Source organism: Carcharodon carcharias, chromosome 33 (genome assembly GCF_017639515.1).
Source record: "Carcharodon carcharias isolate sCarCar2 chromosome 33, sCarCar2.pri, whole genome shotgun sequence".
Lineage (NCBI taxonomy): Eukaryota > Metazoa > Chordata > Chondrichthyes > Lamniformes > Lamnidae > Carcharodon > Carcharodon carcharias.
In genome coordinates this window covers 2,489,647-2,508,697 of record NC_054499.1, presented here as the reverse complement: position 1 = coordinate 2,508,697, position 19,051 = coordinate 2,489,647, and the positions used below count along the sequence as shown (strand labels likewise).

The 19,051-nt window shown below is 57.7% G+C and overlaps 1 protein-coding gene across 1 annotated transcript in view; it reads right to left on the bottom strand.

Annotated features, from left to right (window-relative positions):
• Window positions 1–19,051, bottom strand: part of LOC121272203 (ephrin-B1-like) — a 142,410-nt gene that overhangs the window by 111,345 nt on the left and 12,014 nt on the right. Inside the window, exons 3-4 of the mRNA XM_041178729.1 lie at window positions 18,692–18,800; window positions 16,515–16,807 (exon numbers count right to left, since the gene is read on the bottom strand). Of these exons, the coding sequence (XP_041034663.1) occupies window positions 16,515–16,807; window positions 18,692–18,800 (402 nt within the window). The remainder of the gene's footprint in view (window positions 1–16,514; window positions 16,808–18,691; window positions 18,801–19,051) is intronic.

Below are 19,051 nucleotides of genomic sequence, written 5' to 3'. Positions count from 1 at the left end.
GGGGGAGAGTGGGATTGAGAGGGAGGGGGAGAGTGGGATTGAGAGGGAGGGGGAGAGTGGGATTGAGAGGGAGGGGGAGAGTGGGATTGAGAGGGAGGGGGAGAGTGGGATTGAGAGGGAGGGGGAGAGTGGGATTGAGAGGGAGGGGGAGAGTGGGGTTGAGAGGGAGGGAGAGAGTGGGATTGAGAGGGAGGGAGAGAGTGGGATTGAGAGGGAGGGAGAGAGTGGGATTGAGAGGGAGGGGGAGAGTGGGATTGAGAGGGAGGGGGAGAGTGGGATTGAGAGGGAGGGGGAGAGTGGGATTGAGAGGGAGGGGGAGAGTGGGATTGAGAGGGAGGGGGAGAGTGGGATTAAGAGGGAGGGGGAGAGTGGGATTGAGAGGGAGGGGGAGAGTGGGGTTGAGAGGGAGGGGGGAGAGTGGGATTGAGAGGGAGGGGGAGAGTGGGATTGAGAGGGAGGGAGAGAGTGGGATTGAGAGGGAGGGGGAGAGTGGGATTGAGAGGGAGGGGGAGAGTGGGATTGAGAGGGAGGGAGAGAGTGGGATTGAGAGGGAGGGGGAGAGTGGGATTGAGAGGGAGGGAGAGAGTGGGATTGAGAGGGAGGGAGAGAGTGGGATTGAGAGGGAGGGAGAGAGTGGGGTTGAGAGGGAGGGAGAGAGTGGGATTGAGAGGGAGGGAGAGAGTGGGATTGAGAGGGAGGGAGAGAGTGGGATTGAGAGGGAGGGGAGAGAGTGGGATTGAGAGGGAGGGAGAGAGTGGGATTGAGAGGGAGGGAGAGAGTGGGATTGAGAGGGAGGGAGAGAGTGGGATTGAGAGGGAGGGAGAGAGTGGATTGAGAGGGAGGGGGAGAGTGGGATTGAGAGGGAGGGAGAGAGTGGGATTGAGAGGGAGGGAGAGAGTGGGATTGAGAGGGAGGGAGAGAGTGGGGTTGAGAGGGAGGGAGAGAGTGGGATTGAGAGGGAGGGAGAGAGTGGGATTGAGAGGGAGGGAGAGAGTGGGATTGAGAGGAGGGGGAGAGTGGGATTGAGAGGGAGGGAGAGAGTGGGATTGAGAGGGAGGGAGAGAGTGGGATTGAGAGGGAGGGAGAGAGTGGGATTGAGAGGGAGGGAGAGAGTGGGATTGAGAGGGAGGGGGAGAGTGGGATTGAGAGGGAGGGAGAGAGTGGGATTGAGAGGGAGGGAGAGAGTGGGATTGAGAGGGAGGGGGAGAGTGGGATTGAGAGGGAGGGGGAGAGTGGAATTGAGAGGGAGGGGGAGAGTGGGATTGAGAGGGAGGGAGAGAGTGGGATTGAGAGGGAGGGGGAGAGTGGGATTGAGAGGGAGGGAGAGAGTGGGATTGAGAGGGAGGGAGAGAGTGGGATTGAGAGGGAGGGGGAGAGTGGGATTGAGAGGGAGGGAGAGAGTGGGATTGAGAGGGAGGGAGAGAGTGGGATTGAGAGGGAGGGAGAGAGTGGGATTGAGAGGGAGGGGGAGAGTGGGATTGAGAGGGAGGGGGAGTGGGATTGAGAGGGAGGGAGAGTGGGATTGAGAGGGAGGGAGAGTGGGATTGAGAGGGAGGGAGAGAGTGGGATTGAGAGGGAGGGAGAGAGTGGGATTGAGAGGGAGGGGAGAGTGGGATTGAGAGGGAGGGAGAGAGTGGGATTGAGAGGGAGGGAGAGAGTGGGATTGAGAGGGAGGGAGAGAGTGGGATTGAGAGGGAGGGAGAGAGTGGGATTGAGAGGGAGGGAGAGAGTGGGATTGAGAGGGAGGGAGAGAGTGGGATTGAGAGGGAGGGAGAGAGTGGGTTTGAGAGGGAGGGGGAGAGTGGGATTGAGAGGGAGGGGGAGAGTGGGATTGAGAGGGAGGGGGAGAGAGTGGGATTGAGAGGGAGGGGGAGAGTGGGATTGAGAGGGAGGGGGAGAGTGGGATTGAGAGGGAGGGAGAGAGTGGGATTGAGAGGGAGGGGGAGAGTGGGATTGAGAGGGAGGGAGAGAGTGGGATTGAGAGGGAGGGAGAGAGTGGGATTGAGAGGGAGGGAGAGAGTGGGGTTGAGAGGGAGGGAGAGAGTGGGATTGAGAGGGAGGGAGAGAGTGGGATTGAGAGGGAGGGGAGAGTGGGATTGAGAGGGAGGGAGAGAGTGGGATTGATAGGGAGGGGGAGAGTGGGATTGAGAGGGAGGGAGAGTGGGATTGAGAGGGAGGGAGAGAGTGGGATTGAGAGGGAGGGGGAGAGTGGGATTGAGAGGGAGGGGGAGAGTGGGATTGAGAGGGAGGTGGAGAGTGGGATTGAGAGGGAGGGGGAGAGTGGGATTGAGAGGGAGGGAGAGAGTGGGATTGAGAGGGAGGGAGAGAGTGGGATTGAGAGGGAGGGAGAGAGTGGGATTGAGAGGGAGGGGGAGAGTGGGATTGAGAGGGAGGGGGAGTGGGATTGAGAGGGAGGGAGAGTGGGATTGAGAGGGAGGGAGAGTGGGATTGAGAGGGAGGGAGAGAGTGGGATTGAGAGGGAGGGAGAGAGTGGGATTGAGAGGGAGGGGGAGAGTGGGATTGAGAGGGAGGGAGAGAGTGGGATTGAGAGGGAGGGAGAGAGTGGGATTGAGAGGGAGGGAGAGAGTGGGATTGAGAGGGAGGGAGAGAGTGGGATTGAGAGGGAGGGAGAGAGTGGGATTGAGAGGGAGGGAGAGAGTGGGATTGAGAGGGAGGGAGAGAGTGGGTTTGAGAGGGAGGGGGAGAGTGGGATTGAGAGGGAGGGGGAGAGTGGGATTGAGAGGGAGGGGGAGAGTGGGATTGAGAGGGAGGGGGAGAGTGGGATTGAGAGGGAGGGGGAGAGTGGGATTGAGAGGGAGGGAGAGAGTGGGATTGAGAGGGAGGGAGAGAGTGGGATTGAGAGGGAGGGGGAGAGTGGGATTGAGAGGGAGGGGGAAGAGTGGGATTGAGAGGGAGGGGGAAGAGTGGGATTGAGAGGGAGGGGGAGAGTGGGATTGAGAGGGAGGGAGAGAGTGGGATTGAGAGGGAGGGGGAGAGTGGGATTGAGAGGGAGGGAGAGAGTGGGATTGAGAGGGAGGGAGAGAGTGGGATTGAGAGGGAGGGGGAGAGTGGGATTGAGAGGGAGGGGGAAGAGTGGGATTGAGAGGGAGGGGGAGAGTGGGATTGAGAGGGAGGGAGAGAGTGGGATTGAGAGGGAGGGGGAGAGTGGGATTGAGAGGGAGGGAGAGAGTGGGATTGAGAGGGAGGGGGAGAGTGGGATTGAGAGGGAGGGAGAAAGTGGGGTTGAGAGGTAGGGAGAGAGTGGGGTTGAGAGGGAGGGAGAGAGTGGGATTGAGAGGGAGGGGGAGAGTGGGATTGAGAGGGAGGGAGAGAGTGGGATTGAGAGGGAGGGAGAGAGTGGGATTGAGAGGGAGGGAGAGAGTGGGATTGAGAGGGAGGGGGAGAGTGGGTTTGAGAGGGAGGGAGAGAGTGGGATTGAGAGGGAGGGAGAGAGTGGGATTGAGAGGGAGGGGGAGAGTGGGATTGAGAGGGAGGGAGAGAGTGGGATTGAGAGGGAGGGAGAGAGTGGGATTGAGAGGGAGGGAGAGAGTGGGATTGAGAGGGAGGGGGAGAGTGGGATTGAGAGGGAGGGAGAGAGTGGGATTGATAGGGAGGGAGAGAGTGGGATTGAGAGGGAGGGGGAGAGTGGGATTGAGAGGGAGGGAGAGAGTGGGATTGAGAGGGAGGGGGAGAGTGGGGTTGAGAGGGAGGGGGAGAGTGGGATTGAGAGGGAGGGAGAGTGTGGGATTGAGAGGGAGGGGGAGAGTGGGATTGAGAGGGAGGGAGAGAGTGGGATTGAGAGGGAGGGGGAGAGTGGGATTGAGAGGGAGGGAGAGAGTGGGATTGAGAGGGAGGGAGAGAGTGGGATTGAGAGGGAGGGAGAGAGTGGGATTGAGAGGGAGGGGGAGAGTGGGATTGAGAGGGAGGGGGAGAGTGGGATTGAGAGGGAGGGGGAGAGTGGGATTGAGAGGGAGGGAGAGAGTGGGATTGAGAGGGAGGGAGAGAGTGGGATTGAGAGGGAGGGGGAGAGTGGGATTGAGAGGGAGGGGGAGAGTGGGATTGAGAGGGAGGGGGAGAGTGGGATTGAGAGGGAGGGGGAGCAGCAGGAGTGGGGAGTGAAGGGGGGGAGTACAGACGGAGAAAGAGATTGGTAGACTGCAGCAAAGAAGAGAAAGTGAGAGAGTGACAGAGAGAAGGGGAGAGTGAGAGTGATAGAAAGATGAGCGGGTGAGATGAGGAGAGATTAAGTAGCAGTCAGGTGTGGGTCTGGTCGAGGTGATGAAATGTAAAGCACTCTCTGGCCAGGGTCAACGTCCAACTCACTGAGGACATGTGGAGTGGTCAGGGTCCGGGTGACAGTGCAGAGGCTGGAACATGTTTCGGAGCGTTCACACCACCACCTCCACTTCGAATCCAGCAACAACTTGCTGAATTCAGGCAGAAAGAGAGAATACAAACACAGCCTCTCATTCTGCTTGAGAGGACGATCTGGAACCCTCTAGGGAGCTGTACTCAGTGACAGACTCTGCGCCTGATTTACACATTGCTTCTCACAATTCACCAGCCCCATCCTAACACAACACAAAAAATAACAGGGCAGCGATTCAGGAATGGACATTCGAGGATGGGGGACGACAGTGAAGGGAGAGTCATCAGGAGACAGACTGGGGTTAGGGCCCGGGCACACTGGGAGGGAGTGCAGCACTGTCGGAGGGTCAGTACTGAGGGAGGGCTGCATTGTCAGAGGGTCAGTACTGAGGGAGTGCCGCACTGTCAGAGGGTCAGTATTGAGGAAGAGTTGCATTGTCGGAGGGTCAGTACTGAGGGAGTGCTGCACTGTCAGAGGGTCAGTACTGAGGGAGTGCCGCACTGTCGGAGGGTCAGTACTGAGGGAGTGCCGCACTGTCGGAGGGTCAGTACTGAGGGAGTGCTGCACTGTCAGAGGGTCAGTACTGAGGGAGCGCCGCACTGTCAGAGGGTCAGTACTGAGGGAGTGCTGCACTGTCAGAGGGTCAGTACTGAGGGTGTGCCGCACTGTCAGAGGGTCAGTACTGAGGGAGTGCCGTACTGTCAGAGGGTCAGTACTGAGGGAGTGCTGCACTGTCGGAGGGTCAGTACTGAGGGAGTGCTGCACTGTCAGAGGGTCAGTACTGAGGGAGTGCTGCACTGTCGGAGGGTCTGTACTGAGGGAGTGCAGCACTGTCGGAGGGTAAGTACTGAGGGAGTGCTGCACTGTCGGAGGGTCAGTACTGAGGGAGCGCTGCACTGGCGGAGGGTCAGTACTGAGGGAGTGCCGCACTGTCGGATGGTCAGTACTGAGGGAGTGCCGCACTGTCGGAGGGTCAGTACTGAGGGAGTGCCACACTGTCGGAGGGTCAGTACTGAGAGAGTGCCACACTGTCGGAGGGCCAGTACTGAGGGAGCGCTGCACTGTCGGAGGGTCAGTACTGAGGGAGTGCTGCATTGTCAGAGGGTCAGTACTGAGGGAGTGCCGCACTGTCAGAGGGTCAGTACTGAGGGAGTGCAGCACAGTCAGAGGGTCAGTATTGAGGAAGAGTTGCATTGTCGGAGGGTCAGTACTGAAGGAGTGCTGCACTATCGGAGGGTCAGTACTGAGGGAGTGCCGCACTGTCGGAGGGTCAGTACTGAGGGAGTGCCACACTGTCGGATGGTCAGTACTGAGGGAGTGCCACACTGTCGGAGGGTCAGTACTGAGGGAGCGCTGCACTGTCGGAGGGTCAGTACTGAGGGAGTGCTGCATTGTCAGAGGGTCAGTACTGAGGGAGTGCTGCACTGTCGGAGGGTCAGTACTGAGGGAGTGCCACACTGTCGGAGGGTCAGTACTGAGTGAGCACCGCACTGTCAGAGGGTCAGTACTGAGGGAGTGCCACACTGTCGGAGGGTCAGTACTGAGTGAGCACCGCACTGTCAGAGGGTCAGTACTGAGGGAGTGCTGCATTGTCAGAGGGTCAGTTCTGAGGGAGTGCCGCACTGTCAGAGGGTCAGTACTGAGGGAGTGCAGCACTGTCAGAGGGTCAGTATTGAGGAAGAGTTGCATTGTCGGAGGGTCAGTACTGAGGGAGTGCTGCACTGTCAGAGGGTCAGTACTGAGGGAGTGCTGCACTGTCGGAGGGTCAGTACTGAAGGAGTGCCACACTGTCGGAGGGTCAGTACTGAGGGAGTGCCGCACTGTCGGAGGGTCAGTACTGAGGGAGTGATGGGAGAGAGAGTCCCAGATATGTGGAGCTAACAGTTCCACTTGAAGATAATTGGCAGGTGATAATTCTTCCTCCTGTGCTATACAGCACACACTGATCATTACTGAAATAAGACTTCAATCCGATAGGACATTAATGATGTGACCTGGAGGACACCATGATACTGGTCAGAGATTTGACTATTCAAACTGCAGCTTCAAGACATGAAAACAATGACAATTTTCGAGGAGAGGCACTAGCTTTCATTCTTATCCCAGACCTCCCCTTCTTGCTGCTAAACACTAACAGCAGGGTCAGAGAAACCTCATGTCTACATTCCGGTGTGGGCTTTCTACAATCCAATTATAAAATTCTTATCCTACTTTTCAAATCCCTCCATGGACTCACCCCTTCCTAACTCTGTAACCTCCTCCAGCCCCTACACCCCTCCCTATCACTGTAACCTCCTCCAGCCCCTACACCCCTCTCTAACTCTGTAACCTCCTCCAGCCCCTACACCCCTCCCTATCACTGTAACCTCCTCCAGCCCCTACCACCCGCCGAGATCTCTGCGCTCCTCCAATTCCGGCCTCTCGAGCATCCCCCAATTCCCATCGCTCCACCATTGACGGTCGGGCCTTCAGCTGCCAGGGGCCCTAAACTCTGGAATTCCCTCCCTAAACCTCTCCGCCTCTCTCTCTCTCTCTCTCTCTCTCCTCCTTTAACAAGCCGCTTAAAGCCGACATCTTTGACCGAGTTTTTGGTCAGCTGACCTAATATCTCCTCATGTGGCTCGGGGTCAAATTCTGTTTGGTAACCGTTCCTCTGAAGCACTTTGGGACGATTTACTATGTCAAAGGCGCTATATCAATGTAAGTTGGTGGTGTTGATGCTGCTGTGTGCACAGTGTAGTCAGCAGGGACTTCAACAGGGTGACTTGGGGAGTATCAGTGGACAGCCTGAGTCAATGGACTGAGCTGCAATGCACTCCTCAACAGACTTTCTTCTAGTGCTCATTTCTACTCCAAACATTTCCCCTCTACATTCACAGCAGATCAATCAAATGGTTTCAGAACTAAACATAAAACTTGGAAGCTGCTTTCCGGGGTTGGCACAAAGTTGACACCCCAGACCTTCCCAAACTGCAGAGAGGGTGAGAGAGAAGAGGAGTGCAAGGTTGGGGGTCGTTCTAGCCTCTCCTTTCCCCTTCTTTCTCTCTCTCTCTCTCTCCCCTTCTCTCTTCCACTCGTCCTCTCCCACACTCTATCCTGTACATCGTCTCTTCAACATCTGTTATCAGTTACGCTGAGAGACACACAGAGTGAAAGAGACAGAGGGCACATGGAGGAGGAATGTGGAGAGAGAAATAGAGAGGGAGAGAGAGAGAAATAGACAGAGAAATAGAGGGAGAGAGAAATAGAGAGAGTGGCAGGAATTAAATCGGAAGTGTTTTTTAGTGACCCAGTCCCTTTCTCCCTGTCCTAGGAGTCAGCTTGAGGCTGTTTGGGTTAAACAGGGAGCCCCTGCTGTACAATAAGGAGTGAGGGGGAGAGATGCCAACTCCCCAGGCGTGTACATTTAGCTCCAGGCCAGTTTAAACTGCGCTGATTATCAGTATTGCTCACTCCAGGTCACTGTAGCACTCTGCAATACCCTCCTCTTGGCTGGGGCCTGTGTATCAGGACAAACACAAACTCCATCACACAACCATCTGCCTGTATCTATTGCCCCTCCCCCACCATCAAACTCTAATGTCACAGACACCAGTGACAGGCTGTTTATCGACACATCCACCCACATCAGTATTTTACTGAGGAACCCAGGTCCAAATCCAGGGTCAGGAGCATAAGGAAAATCCAGGACAAGATCTGACCAATCCGAGAACAATCCTACAATCCTCAGCTGAAACCAAGACATAACCCACTGCCGAACGACAGCAGCCTGAATATATTCCCTGTGTGATTAAGGGGGTATTCCCATTCCCACTGTACACAATCCCAATGGACCCAAACCCTATCCCCATTCCCACTGTACACAATCCCAATGGACCCAAACCCCTTCCCGTTCACTCCCACTGTACACAATCCCAACAGACCCAAACCCCTTCCCATTCACTCCCACTGTTCACAATCCCATTGGACCCAAACCCCTTCCTATTCACTCCCACTGTTCACAATCCCATTGGACCCAAACCCCTTCCCATTCACTCCCACTGTACACAATCCCAATAGACCCAAACCCCTTCCCATTCACTCCTACTGTACACAATCCCAACAGACCCAAACCCCTTCCCATTCCCACTGTTCACAATCCCAATGGACCCAAACCCCTTCCCATTCACTCCCACTGTACACAATCCCAATAGACCCAAACCCCTTCCCGTTCACTCCCACTGTACACAATCCCAATAGACCCAAACCCCTTCCCGTTCACTCCCACTGTACACAATCCCAATGGACCCAAACCCCTTCCCATTCACTCCTACTGTACACAATCCCAATGGACCCAAACCCCTTCCCGTTCACTCCCACTGTACACAATCCCAATGGACCCAAACCCCTTCCCATTCACTCCCACTGTACACAATCCCAATGGACCCAAACCCCTTCCCATTCTCACTGTACATAATCCCAACGGACCCAAACTCCTTCCCATTCACTCCCACTGTACATAATTCTAACAGACCCAAACCCCTTCCCATTTCCACTGTACACAATCCCAATGGACCCAAACCCCTTCCTATTCACTCTCACTGTTCACAATCCCATTGGACCCAAACCCCTTCCCACTCACTCCCACTGTACACAATCCCAATGGACCCAAACCCCTTCCCATTCACTCCCACTGTACACAATCCCAATGGACCCAAACCCCTTCCCATTCACTCCCACTGTACACAATCCCAATGGACCCAAACCCCTTCCCATTCACTCCCACTGTACACAATCCCATTGGACCCAAACCCCTTCCCATTCACTCCCACTGAGCACAGGTTACAGTTCCAATTTCCGCTTCTGTTTATTCACCGGGTTAAACATGTGTTTATCACAAAAGTAGGCATTTTACTGAGAGTTTCTCCCCCATCACCTGTGAGTAACCTGATTGTAAATAACTAAAAATAACTTGACCAAATCTCTACCAGTCCATAGTCACATTGGAATGCAGTTGATGCAAAAAAAAAGGCAGCTTAGTTTTCAGACTCTTCTCGAAGGCAGCAATTAGTGGCTGGTTTGCTACGGTGATTCATTTGATTGGGAGCTGACTTCAGTGCACAGACAGTGCTTTTTATAAACTGGTGCAGATGAAGGCATCTGAACTCCGTTTACTCTGAGGTGGGACCTGCAAACCTGTCACCGCCTTTTCGATTTGGGGCGAGTCCCAGGAGGTGCAGCGCAGGGAGAGAGAGAGAGAGAGAGAGAGAGAGACGCCAGGCGAGTGAGAGAGAAAGCAGGGACCCTCCAGCACCCAGTCAATAAAACTCAGGCACAGTCCCCAGTTTTAGAGCTGTGTTTACATAGCAATTAACTCACACTGGCCTTGGGACAGAGATTTTGCCAGTTGGGTAATTCTATCTGAAATACCGATCAGAGTAAAACATTCACTGGCAAACCGGTTCTGTGATTTCCAGCCTCTGATCTCATACCCATGTTTTGACCTGTTACTACGCTGCGTGTAAGCGATCCTGCTTTTATGAAGAAGGGGGTCAGGCACAGTGCCAACTGCAGCAGGCGCTCAGCTCTGGATCGCACAGCAGGCATCCCATCCCCCATTCTGCCACCTCTTCCCTCGGGATGAAAGGATACGGACCTTATCCCATGGACTCCCTTGGCGAAGCTAAGGTTGGCGATGTTGACCAGATGTTTCAGCGTGCGGGGCTCTCAGCCAATCAGGAGTCGTGTCTCCCTGGCTGAATTGTCACTGATCCGTCCAAGAGATCAGTTGGGCAAGTTAGTAACACGGGATGGCACAGAAACAGCTGGCCATTCAGCCCGACTAATCCACGCTGGTGATTATGCCCTTTCCACCTCATCCCGGCCTCTTACACCATTTCTTTCTGTTCCCTTTTCTCTCATCTAATCCTCTAATTTCCTTTGGAGAATGTTCAATGTAGCAAAACGTCCCAAGGTGCTTTGCAGGAGAGATGATCAGGTATTAATCTGACCCCGAGCCACACATGAAGGGATATCAGGGATTGGTGACCCAAAACCTCGGTCAAAGAGGTCGGCTTTTCAGGATCGTCTTAAAGGACGAGAGAGAGGTGGGATGGTTTAGGAAGGGAATTCCAGAGTTTTTTTTCATTCTTTCATGGATTGTGAGCATCGCTGGCTGGGCCCAAAATTTATTGCCCATCCCTAATTGCCCCTTGATAAGGTGGGGGTGAGCTGCCTTCTTGAACCGCTGCAGTCCATGTGGTGTAGGTACACCCACAGCGCTGTTAGGGAGGGAGTTCCAGGATTTTGACCCAGCGACAGTGAAGGAACGGCCGATATATTTCCAAGTCAGGATGGTGAGTGGCTTGGAGGGGAACTTCCAGGTGGTGGTGTTCCCCATGTGTCGGCTGCCCTTGTCCTGCTAGATGGTAGAGGTCATGAGTTTGGAAGGTGCTGTTTCAGGAGCCTTGGTGAATTCTTGCAGTGCATCTTGTAGATGGTACACACACTGCTGCTACTGTGCGTCGGTGGTGGAGGGAGTGAATGTTTGTGGATGTGGTGCCAATTAAGCGGGGCTGCTTTGTCCTGGACAGTGTCAAGCTTCTTGAGTGTTGTGGGAGCTGCACTCATCCAGGCAAGTGGGGAGTATTCCATCACACTCCTGACTTGTGCCTTGTCGATGGTGGACAGGCTTTAGGGAGTCAAGAAGTGAGTTATTCATCACAGGATTCCCAGCCTCTGACCTGCTCTTGTAGCCACAGTATTTATATGGCTGGCCCAGTTCAGTTTCTGGTCAATGGTAACCCCCAGGATGTTGATAGTGGGGGATTCAGTGGTGGTAATGTCATTGAACATCAAGGGGCGATGGTTAGATTCTCTCTTGTTGGAGATGGTCATTGCCTGACACTTGTGTGGTGTGAATGTTACTTGCCACTTGTCAGCCCAAGTCTGGATATTGTCCAGGTCTTGCTGCATTTGGACATGGACTGCTTCAGTATCTGAGGAGTCGTGAATGGTGCTGAACATTGTGCAATCATCAGCAAACATCCCCACTTCTGATCTTATGATGGAAGGAAGGTCATTGATGAAGCAGCTGAAGATGGTTGGGCCGAGGACACTACCCTGAGGAACTCCTGCAGTGATGTCCTGGAGCTGAGATGACTGACCTCCAACAACCACAACCATCTTCCTTTGTGCTAGGTATGACTCCTAGGCATCGCTGGTAAGGTCAGCATTTGTTGCCCATCCCTAATTACCTTTGAACTGGGCAGCTTGAGAGGTTATTTCAGAGGGACAGTTAAGAATCAACCACATTACTGTGGTTCTGGAGTCACATGTAGGCCAGACCGGGTAAGATTTCCTTCCCTGAAGGACATTAGTGAACCAGATGGGCGTTAATGACAATCGATGATAGTTTTGTGGTCACCATTACTGAGACTAACTTTATAATTTCAGATTTATTAACTGAATTTAAATTCCACCAGCTGCCTGGGTGGGATTTGAACCCGTGTCCCTAGAGCATTCGACTGGGCCTCAGGGTTACTAATCCAGTGACTTTCCCACTGTCCACTGTATCCCTTAGGGACCCCCCAGGCAGCTGAAGGCCCAGCCGCCAATGGTGGAGCGATGGGAATCGGGGGATGGTCAAGAGGCCGGAACTGGGGGAGCTCAGCGAGGGCTGTTGGGCTTAGCCCGACATCTGAACGAGACAGGCCGGTCTCCTGTGAGTGCCACTGTGAGCGGGATTCCCAACTGAATCAAGGTCCTCGGCCATCAGCAGGAGGTCAGCCTCCAGACAGGCCCAAGCCTGGCACTGCCAGCTGGGCTGTTGGGTCACAGGGCAGAGGTAAAGGGGCAGGAAAGGAGAAGGACTGTTTCCTGGCGTTGATGCGCCTGGTCTAGTTTTACACGACGCTGAGCAGAGATTGTAGCTCAGAGTCATTTGTCACTTAGAAACATTCACGCATGAGAGGACTCCTTGGCAAGAAAAACTCTTGAGGGTAAAAAACTCTTAATCTCATTAGCTCCTGTTTCTGAAGCCCCCAGGGGTGGGGTGGGGGTGGGGGGAGGAGAGTCAATTGGAAAACGTATCCAAAAAGGACCAGCCCGGCCTACATGTCCTGTCCAATACAGCTCCCATTTTGAGGGCTGGTCATCATTAACAACACCCAACACTCTCAGAATACCTCCCTCGAGCTCTGAAGAGTCACATGGACCCGAAACGTTATCTCTGTCTCTGTCTCTCTCTCTCTCTCTCTCTCTCTCTCCACAGACACTGTCAGACCTGCTGAGCTTTTCCAGCGTTTTCTGTTTTTGTTTCACTCAGGATACCTACAAGGTTGCGGCTTGGATTCAGAACCTGAGTCCACACACGCGTTGGTCGGGGTTGAGATGACAGGAAGGTAGAGGGCCGAAGGTGACAGGTACGACAGGAGAGGGCGAGAAGGTGGAGAGGTGAAAGGTGAGCAGGAAATTAGACAAGACTCAGCTCCAGGGATGGGGCTGGGATGAGGAAGGAGCAGAGACAGGCTGACCGAGAGCCTTCACAGAGTCAAACCCCCACATGTCCAGCCAAGATACCAGGAACCAACGCAAACTCTCAAAGGGAATGTGTGACACAATAAATCATCCCAAACAAACTGGCGGGAAAGGTCAGATCCCCCCCCAACCGGATGATCCCGACGAACTCTCTGGATTATCACAGCCAGAATCCGCTAAACGACACCAATTGCAGTCCGGCACTGCTCCCAGTGCTTCACCATCCCTCCTGCACACGCCAATGCCCTCGCTTTCCCACAATACATAACTCTGCTTCCCATTGGCACCCACCACATTCACCATGGTGCCCCGCTCTCTCCCCAGCGCCCAGCTCTCTCCCTAGTGCCCACCTCTCTCCCCAGCGCCCACCTCTCTCCCCAGCGCCCACCTCTCTCCTCTGTGTCCCGCTCTCTCCCCAGCGCCCCGCTCTCTCCCCAGCGCCCCGCTCTCTCCCCAGCACCCCCTCTCTCCCCAGCGCCCACCTCTCTCCCCAGCGCCCCACTCTCTCCTCTGTGCCCCGCTCTCTCCTCCGTGCCCCGCTCTCTCCTCCGTGCCCCGCTCTCCCCCCAGCACCCAGCTCTCTCCCCAGCGCCCACCTCTCCCCCCAGCGCCCACCTCTCTCCCCAGCGCCCACCTCTCTCCCCAGCGCCCACCTCTCTCCCCAGCGCCCACCTCTCTCCCCAGCGCCCAGCTCTCTCCCCAGCGCCCCGCTCTCTCCCCAGCGCCCCGCTCTCTCCCCAGCTCCCACCTCTCTCCCCAGCTCCCACCTCTCTCCCCAGCTCCCACCTCTCTCCCCAGCTCCCACCTCTCTCCCCAGCGCCCAGCTCTCTCCCCAGCGCCCAGCTCTCTCCCCAGCGCCCTGCTCTCTCCCCAGCGCCCCGCTCTCTCCCCAGCGCCCCGCTCTCTCCCCAGCGCCCCGCTCTCTCCCCAGCGCCCCGCTCACTCCCCAGCGCCCCGCTCTCTCCCCAGCGCCCCGCTCTCTCCCCAGCGCCCACCTCTCTCCTCTGAGCCCCACTCTCTCCCCAGCGGCCAGCTCTCTCCTCAGCGCCCCGCTCTCTCCTCTGTGCCCCACTCTCTCCCCAGCGCCCCACTCTCTCCCCAGTGCCCAGCTCTCTCCCCAGCGCCCACCTCTCTCCCCAGCGCCCACCTCTCTCCCCAGCGCCCACCTCTCTCCCCAGCGCCCACCTCTCTCCCCAGCGCCCACCTCTCTCCCCAGCGCCCCGCTCTCTTCCCAGCGCCCCACGCTCTCCCCAGCGCCCCGCGCTCTCCCCAGCGCCCACCTCTCTCCCCAGCGCCCAGCTCTCTCCCCAGCGCCCACCTCTCTCCCCAGCGCCCACCTCTCTCCCCAGCGCCCACCTCTCTCCCCAGCGCCCACCTCTCTCCCCAGCGCCCCGCTCTCTCCCCAGCGCCCCGCTCTCTTCCCAGCGCCCACCTCTCTCCCCAGCGCCCACCTCTCTCCCCAGCGCCCACCTCTCTCCCCAGCGCCCACCTCTCTCCCCAGCGCCCACCTCTCTCCCTAGCGCCCACCTCTCTCCCCAGCGCCCACCTCTCTCCCCAGCGCCCACCTCTCTCCCCAGCGCCCACCTCTCTCCCCAGTGCCCAGCTCTCTCCCCAGCGCCCCGCTCTCTCCCCAGCGCCCCGCTCTCTCCCCAGCGCCCACCTCTCTCCCCAGCGCCCACCTCTCTCCCCAGTGCCCAGCTCTCTCCCCAGCGCCCCGCTCTCTCCCCAGTGCCCCGCTCTCTCCCCAGCGTTCCCTAGCACCCCCCTCTCTCCCCAGCGCCCACCTCTCTCCCCAGCGCCCCCTCTTTCCCTAGCGCCCCCCTCTCTCCCCAGCGCCTACCTCTCTCCCCAGCACCCACCTCTCTCCCCAGCGCCCACCTCTCTCCCCAGTGCCCCGCTCTCTCCCCAGTGCCCCCTCTTTCCCCAGCGCCCCCCTCTCTCCCCAGCGCCCACCTCTCTCCCCAGCGCCCCGCTCTCTCCCCAGCGCCCACCTCTCTCCCCAGCGCCCCCTCTTTCCCTAGCGCCCCCCTCTCTCCCCAGCGCCCACCTCTCTCCCCAGCGCCCACCTCTCTCCCCAGCGCCCACCTCTCTCCCCAGCGCCCCGCTCTCTCCCCAGCGCCCCGCTCTCTCCCCAGCGCCCACTTCTCTCCCCAGCGCCCACCTCTCTCCCCAGCGCGCACCTCTCTCCCCAGCGCCCACCTCTCTCCCCAGCACCCACCTCTCTCCCCAGCACCCACCTCTCTCCCCAGCACCCACCTCTCTCCCCAGCGCCCAGCTCTCTCCCCAGCGCCCAGCTCTCTCCCCAGCGCCCAGCTCTCTCCCCAGCGCCCACCTCTCTCCCCAGCGCCCCGCTCTCTCCCCAGCGCCCCGCTCTCTCCCCAGCGCCCACCTCTCTCCCCAGCGCCCACCTCTCTCCCCAGCGCCCCGCTCTCTCCCCAGCGCCCCGCTCTCTCCCCAGCGCCCCGCTCTCTCCCCAGCGCCCCTCTTTCCCTAGCGCCCCCCTCTCTCCCCAGCGCCCCCTCTTTCCCTAGTGCCCCCCTCTCTCCCCAGCGCCCACCTCTCTCCCCAGCGCCCACCTCTCTCCCCAGCGCCCACCTCTCTCCCCAGTGCCCCGCTCTCTCCCCAGTGCCCCCTCTTTCCCCAGCGCCCTGCTCTCTCCCCAGCGCCCACCTCTCTCCCCAGTGCCCCGCTCTCTCCCCAGCGCCCACCTCTCTCCCCAGCGCCCCCTCTTTCCCTAGCGCCCCCCTCTCTCCCCAGCGCCCACCTCTCTCCCCAGCGCCTACCTCTCTCCCCAGCGCCCACCTCTCTCCCCAGCGCCCACCTCTCTCCCCAGCGCCCACCTCTCTCCCCAGTGCCCCGCTCTCCCCAGTGCCCCCTCTTTCCCCAGCGCCCCCCTCTCTCCCCAGCGCCCACCTCTCTCCCCAGTGCCCCACTCTCTCCCCAGCGCCCACCTCTCTCCCCAGCGCCCACCTCTCTCCCCAGCGCCCACCTCTCTCCCCAGCACCCACCTCTCTCCCCAGCGCCCACCTCTCTCCCCAGCGCCCAGCTCTCTCCCCAGCGCCCACCTCTCTCCCCAGCGCCCAGCTCTCTCCCCAGCGCCCACCTCTCTCCCCAGCGCCCACCTCTCTCCCCAGCGCCCACCTCTCTCCCCAGGGCCCACCTCTCTCCCCAGCGCCCACCTCTCTCCCCAGCGCCCACCTCTCTCCCCAGCGCCCACCTCTCTCCCCAGCGCCCACCTCTCTCCCCAGCGCCCAGCTCTCTCCCCAGCGCCCACCTCTCTCCCCAGCGCCCAGCTCTCTCCCCAGCGCCCACCTCTCTCCCCAGCGCCCACCTCTCTCCCCAGCGCCCACCTCTCTCCCCAGGGCCCACCTCTCTCCCCAGCGCCCACCTCTCTCCCCAGCGCCCAGCTCTCTCCCCAGCGCCCAGCTCTCTCCCCAGCGCCCAGCTCTCTCCCCAGCGCCCAGCTCTCTCCCCAGCGCCCAGCTCTCTCCCCAGCGCCCAGCTCTCTCCCCAGCGCCCAGCTCTCTCCCCAGCACCCCGCTCTCTCCCCAGCGCCCAGCTCTCTCCTCAGTGCCCCCTCTTTCCCAGAGCCTGTGCCCACCGCTCCAGCTCACTCTTGCTCACTTACTGATGATGTAGTAATCTTGCTGGGGTTTAAACTCCAGGCCCCAGAGGTTGGGACTAAACTCCTGGAACTTGATGGTGAAACGAGTGATCTGGTCAGGTTTGTCACATGTCAGTAGAACGGTGGGACTCATCACCGTGTCACACCTCTCGGCCTGCTCCTGAGTTACCAGGTATAACCGGTAGTATTCATAGTGCTCCGTGGAGTGGGTGCTGCGTGGCACTGACTGTGGACATATCAGGTCAATGCGATCGCCAATCTGAGGATACAGGACATAACCCTTTGCATCCTGGAACCTGCCGGAGTAATAGAGAGAGAGAGAGAGAACTTGTTAAAATCACAGCCAGTCACCACTCATATACCCACTTAACTAAAAAGCTTCGATTTACTGTTATTCTTCATCCAGATAACATCCAAACATACCACTCTCGGAGGGGAGGTACTGAGGGAGTGCTGCACTGTCAGAGGGTCAGTACTGAGGGAGTGCCGCACTGTCGGAGGGTCAGTACTGAGGGAGTGCTGCACTGTCGGAGGGTCAGTACTGAGGGAGTGCCGCACTGTCAGAGGGTCAGTCCCTGTCCCTGTCCCTGTCCCTGTCCCTGTCCCTGTCCCTGTCCCTGTCCCCGTGCCTGTCTCTGTCCCTGTCCCTGTCCCTGTCCCTGTCTCTGTCTCTGTCCCTGTCCCTGTCCCTGTCTCTGTCCCTGTCCCTGTCTCTGTCCCCGTGCCTGTCTCTGTCCCTGTCTCTGTCCCTGTCCCTGTCCCTGTCTCTGTCCCTGTCTCTGTCTCTGTCCCTGTCCCCGTGCCTGTCTCTGTCCCTGTCCCTGTCCCTGTCCCTGTCTCTGTCTCTGTCCCTGTCCCTGTCCCTGTCCCTGTCTCTGTCTCTGTCTCTGTCCCTGTCCCCGTGCCTGTCTCTGTCCCTGTCCCTGTCCCTGTCCCTGTCCCTGTCTTTCATCACATTGCTATCTGCGAGATCTTGCTGTGTACACATTGTCTGCTGAAGTTCCTAAATTATCACATTGACCACACGTCAATAAAAGTCCTTCATTGGCTGTGAAGCACCATTCGGACTGTAAGGTGGCAAAAGACATTACAGAAATGCAGGAATTTTTCCCAGCAGTCACCATCAACATCCTGGGGGTTACCACTGACCAGAAACTGAACTGGACCAGCCATATAAATACTGTGGCTTACAAAGAGCAGGTCAGAGACTAGGAATCCTGTGGTGAGTAACTCACCTCCTGACTCCACAAAGCCTGTTCACCATCTACAAGGCACAAGTCAGGAGTGGGATGGAATACTCTCCACTTGCCTGGATGAGTGCAGCTCCCACAGCACTCAAGAAGCTCAACATCATCCAGGACAAAGCAGCCCACTTGATTTGCACCACATCCACAACTTAAAACATTCACTCCCTCCACCTGGACGCACAGTAGCAGTGTGTGTACCATCTACAAGATGCACTGCAGGAATTCACCAAGGCTCCTTCGACAGTACCTTCCAAACCCACAACCACAACTATCTAGAAGGACAAGGGCAGCAGACACATGGGGACACCACCACCTGGAAGTTCCCCTCCAAGTCACTCACCATCCTGACTTGGAAATATATCGCCGTTCCTTCACTGTCGCTGGGTCAAAATCCTGGAACTCCCTCCCTAACAGCGCTGTGGGTGTACCTACACCACATGGACTGCAGCGGCTCAAGAAGGCAGCTCACCCACCACCTTCTCAAGGGGCAATTAGGGATGGGCAATAAATGCTGGGCCCAGCCAGTGAAGCCCACATCCCCGGGAATGAATAAATGAAACAGAAAAGGCTGTAGTTTGTAACTGAAGTCCTCTTTACCCCTCCCACCCGCCGGCTATGGACACTGTCCATTACACCAGTGCGGTCCCAGAGGTGCCTTTGGCGTTAGTCGAGTCAGTAAGTGTCGACCAGATATTCAACTACATGGGCCATCCTATAGGACAGCCTGCCCCGTCACATGGTCATGCGTGGGTTCTTTAAGCCTGGCCCTCAGGGTGGGAGTGAGTTTGTGAGACTAACATCACCCTCGTTTCTTCATTCCTCTTGGAAGGAGAAAGAGAAAGATGTTCTGTGAAAGGCAATGTCCCCATTAGGGGGGGCATCCTGATCGGGTTCCGTTGCCCCTTTAAGCAGAGAGAGAGCTGCCCAGCCCACCCTGGGGTCTCAGCTTCTCGTACCTTAACCGTAACCACACGGACCCCTCGATCCTCCTGGGAGACAGGGTCCCCAGGACACTGGACACTCAGATCGCCAGCCCCCTGCCCTTTGGACAAACAGAGCTGCACCGGAAAGGGTAAAGGCTCTGAGGCCGGTCACTGTAGGGTGGCGGGTGGGGGGCGGGGTCACAGTGATGCTGTGTGGGGGCCGGATTGGGGGGAGGGGGGGGGGTGTGTGGTCACGGTGTCAAGGATTGGCGAGGATGGGCGGGGAGGGGACAGGTGAAAGGGTCAGAGGGCATGGCTGGCACCACAAAAGGGGCAGCAGAATTGACAGCAGGTGGGGTGGGGGTGGGTG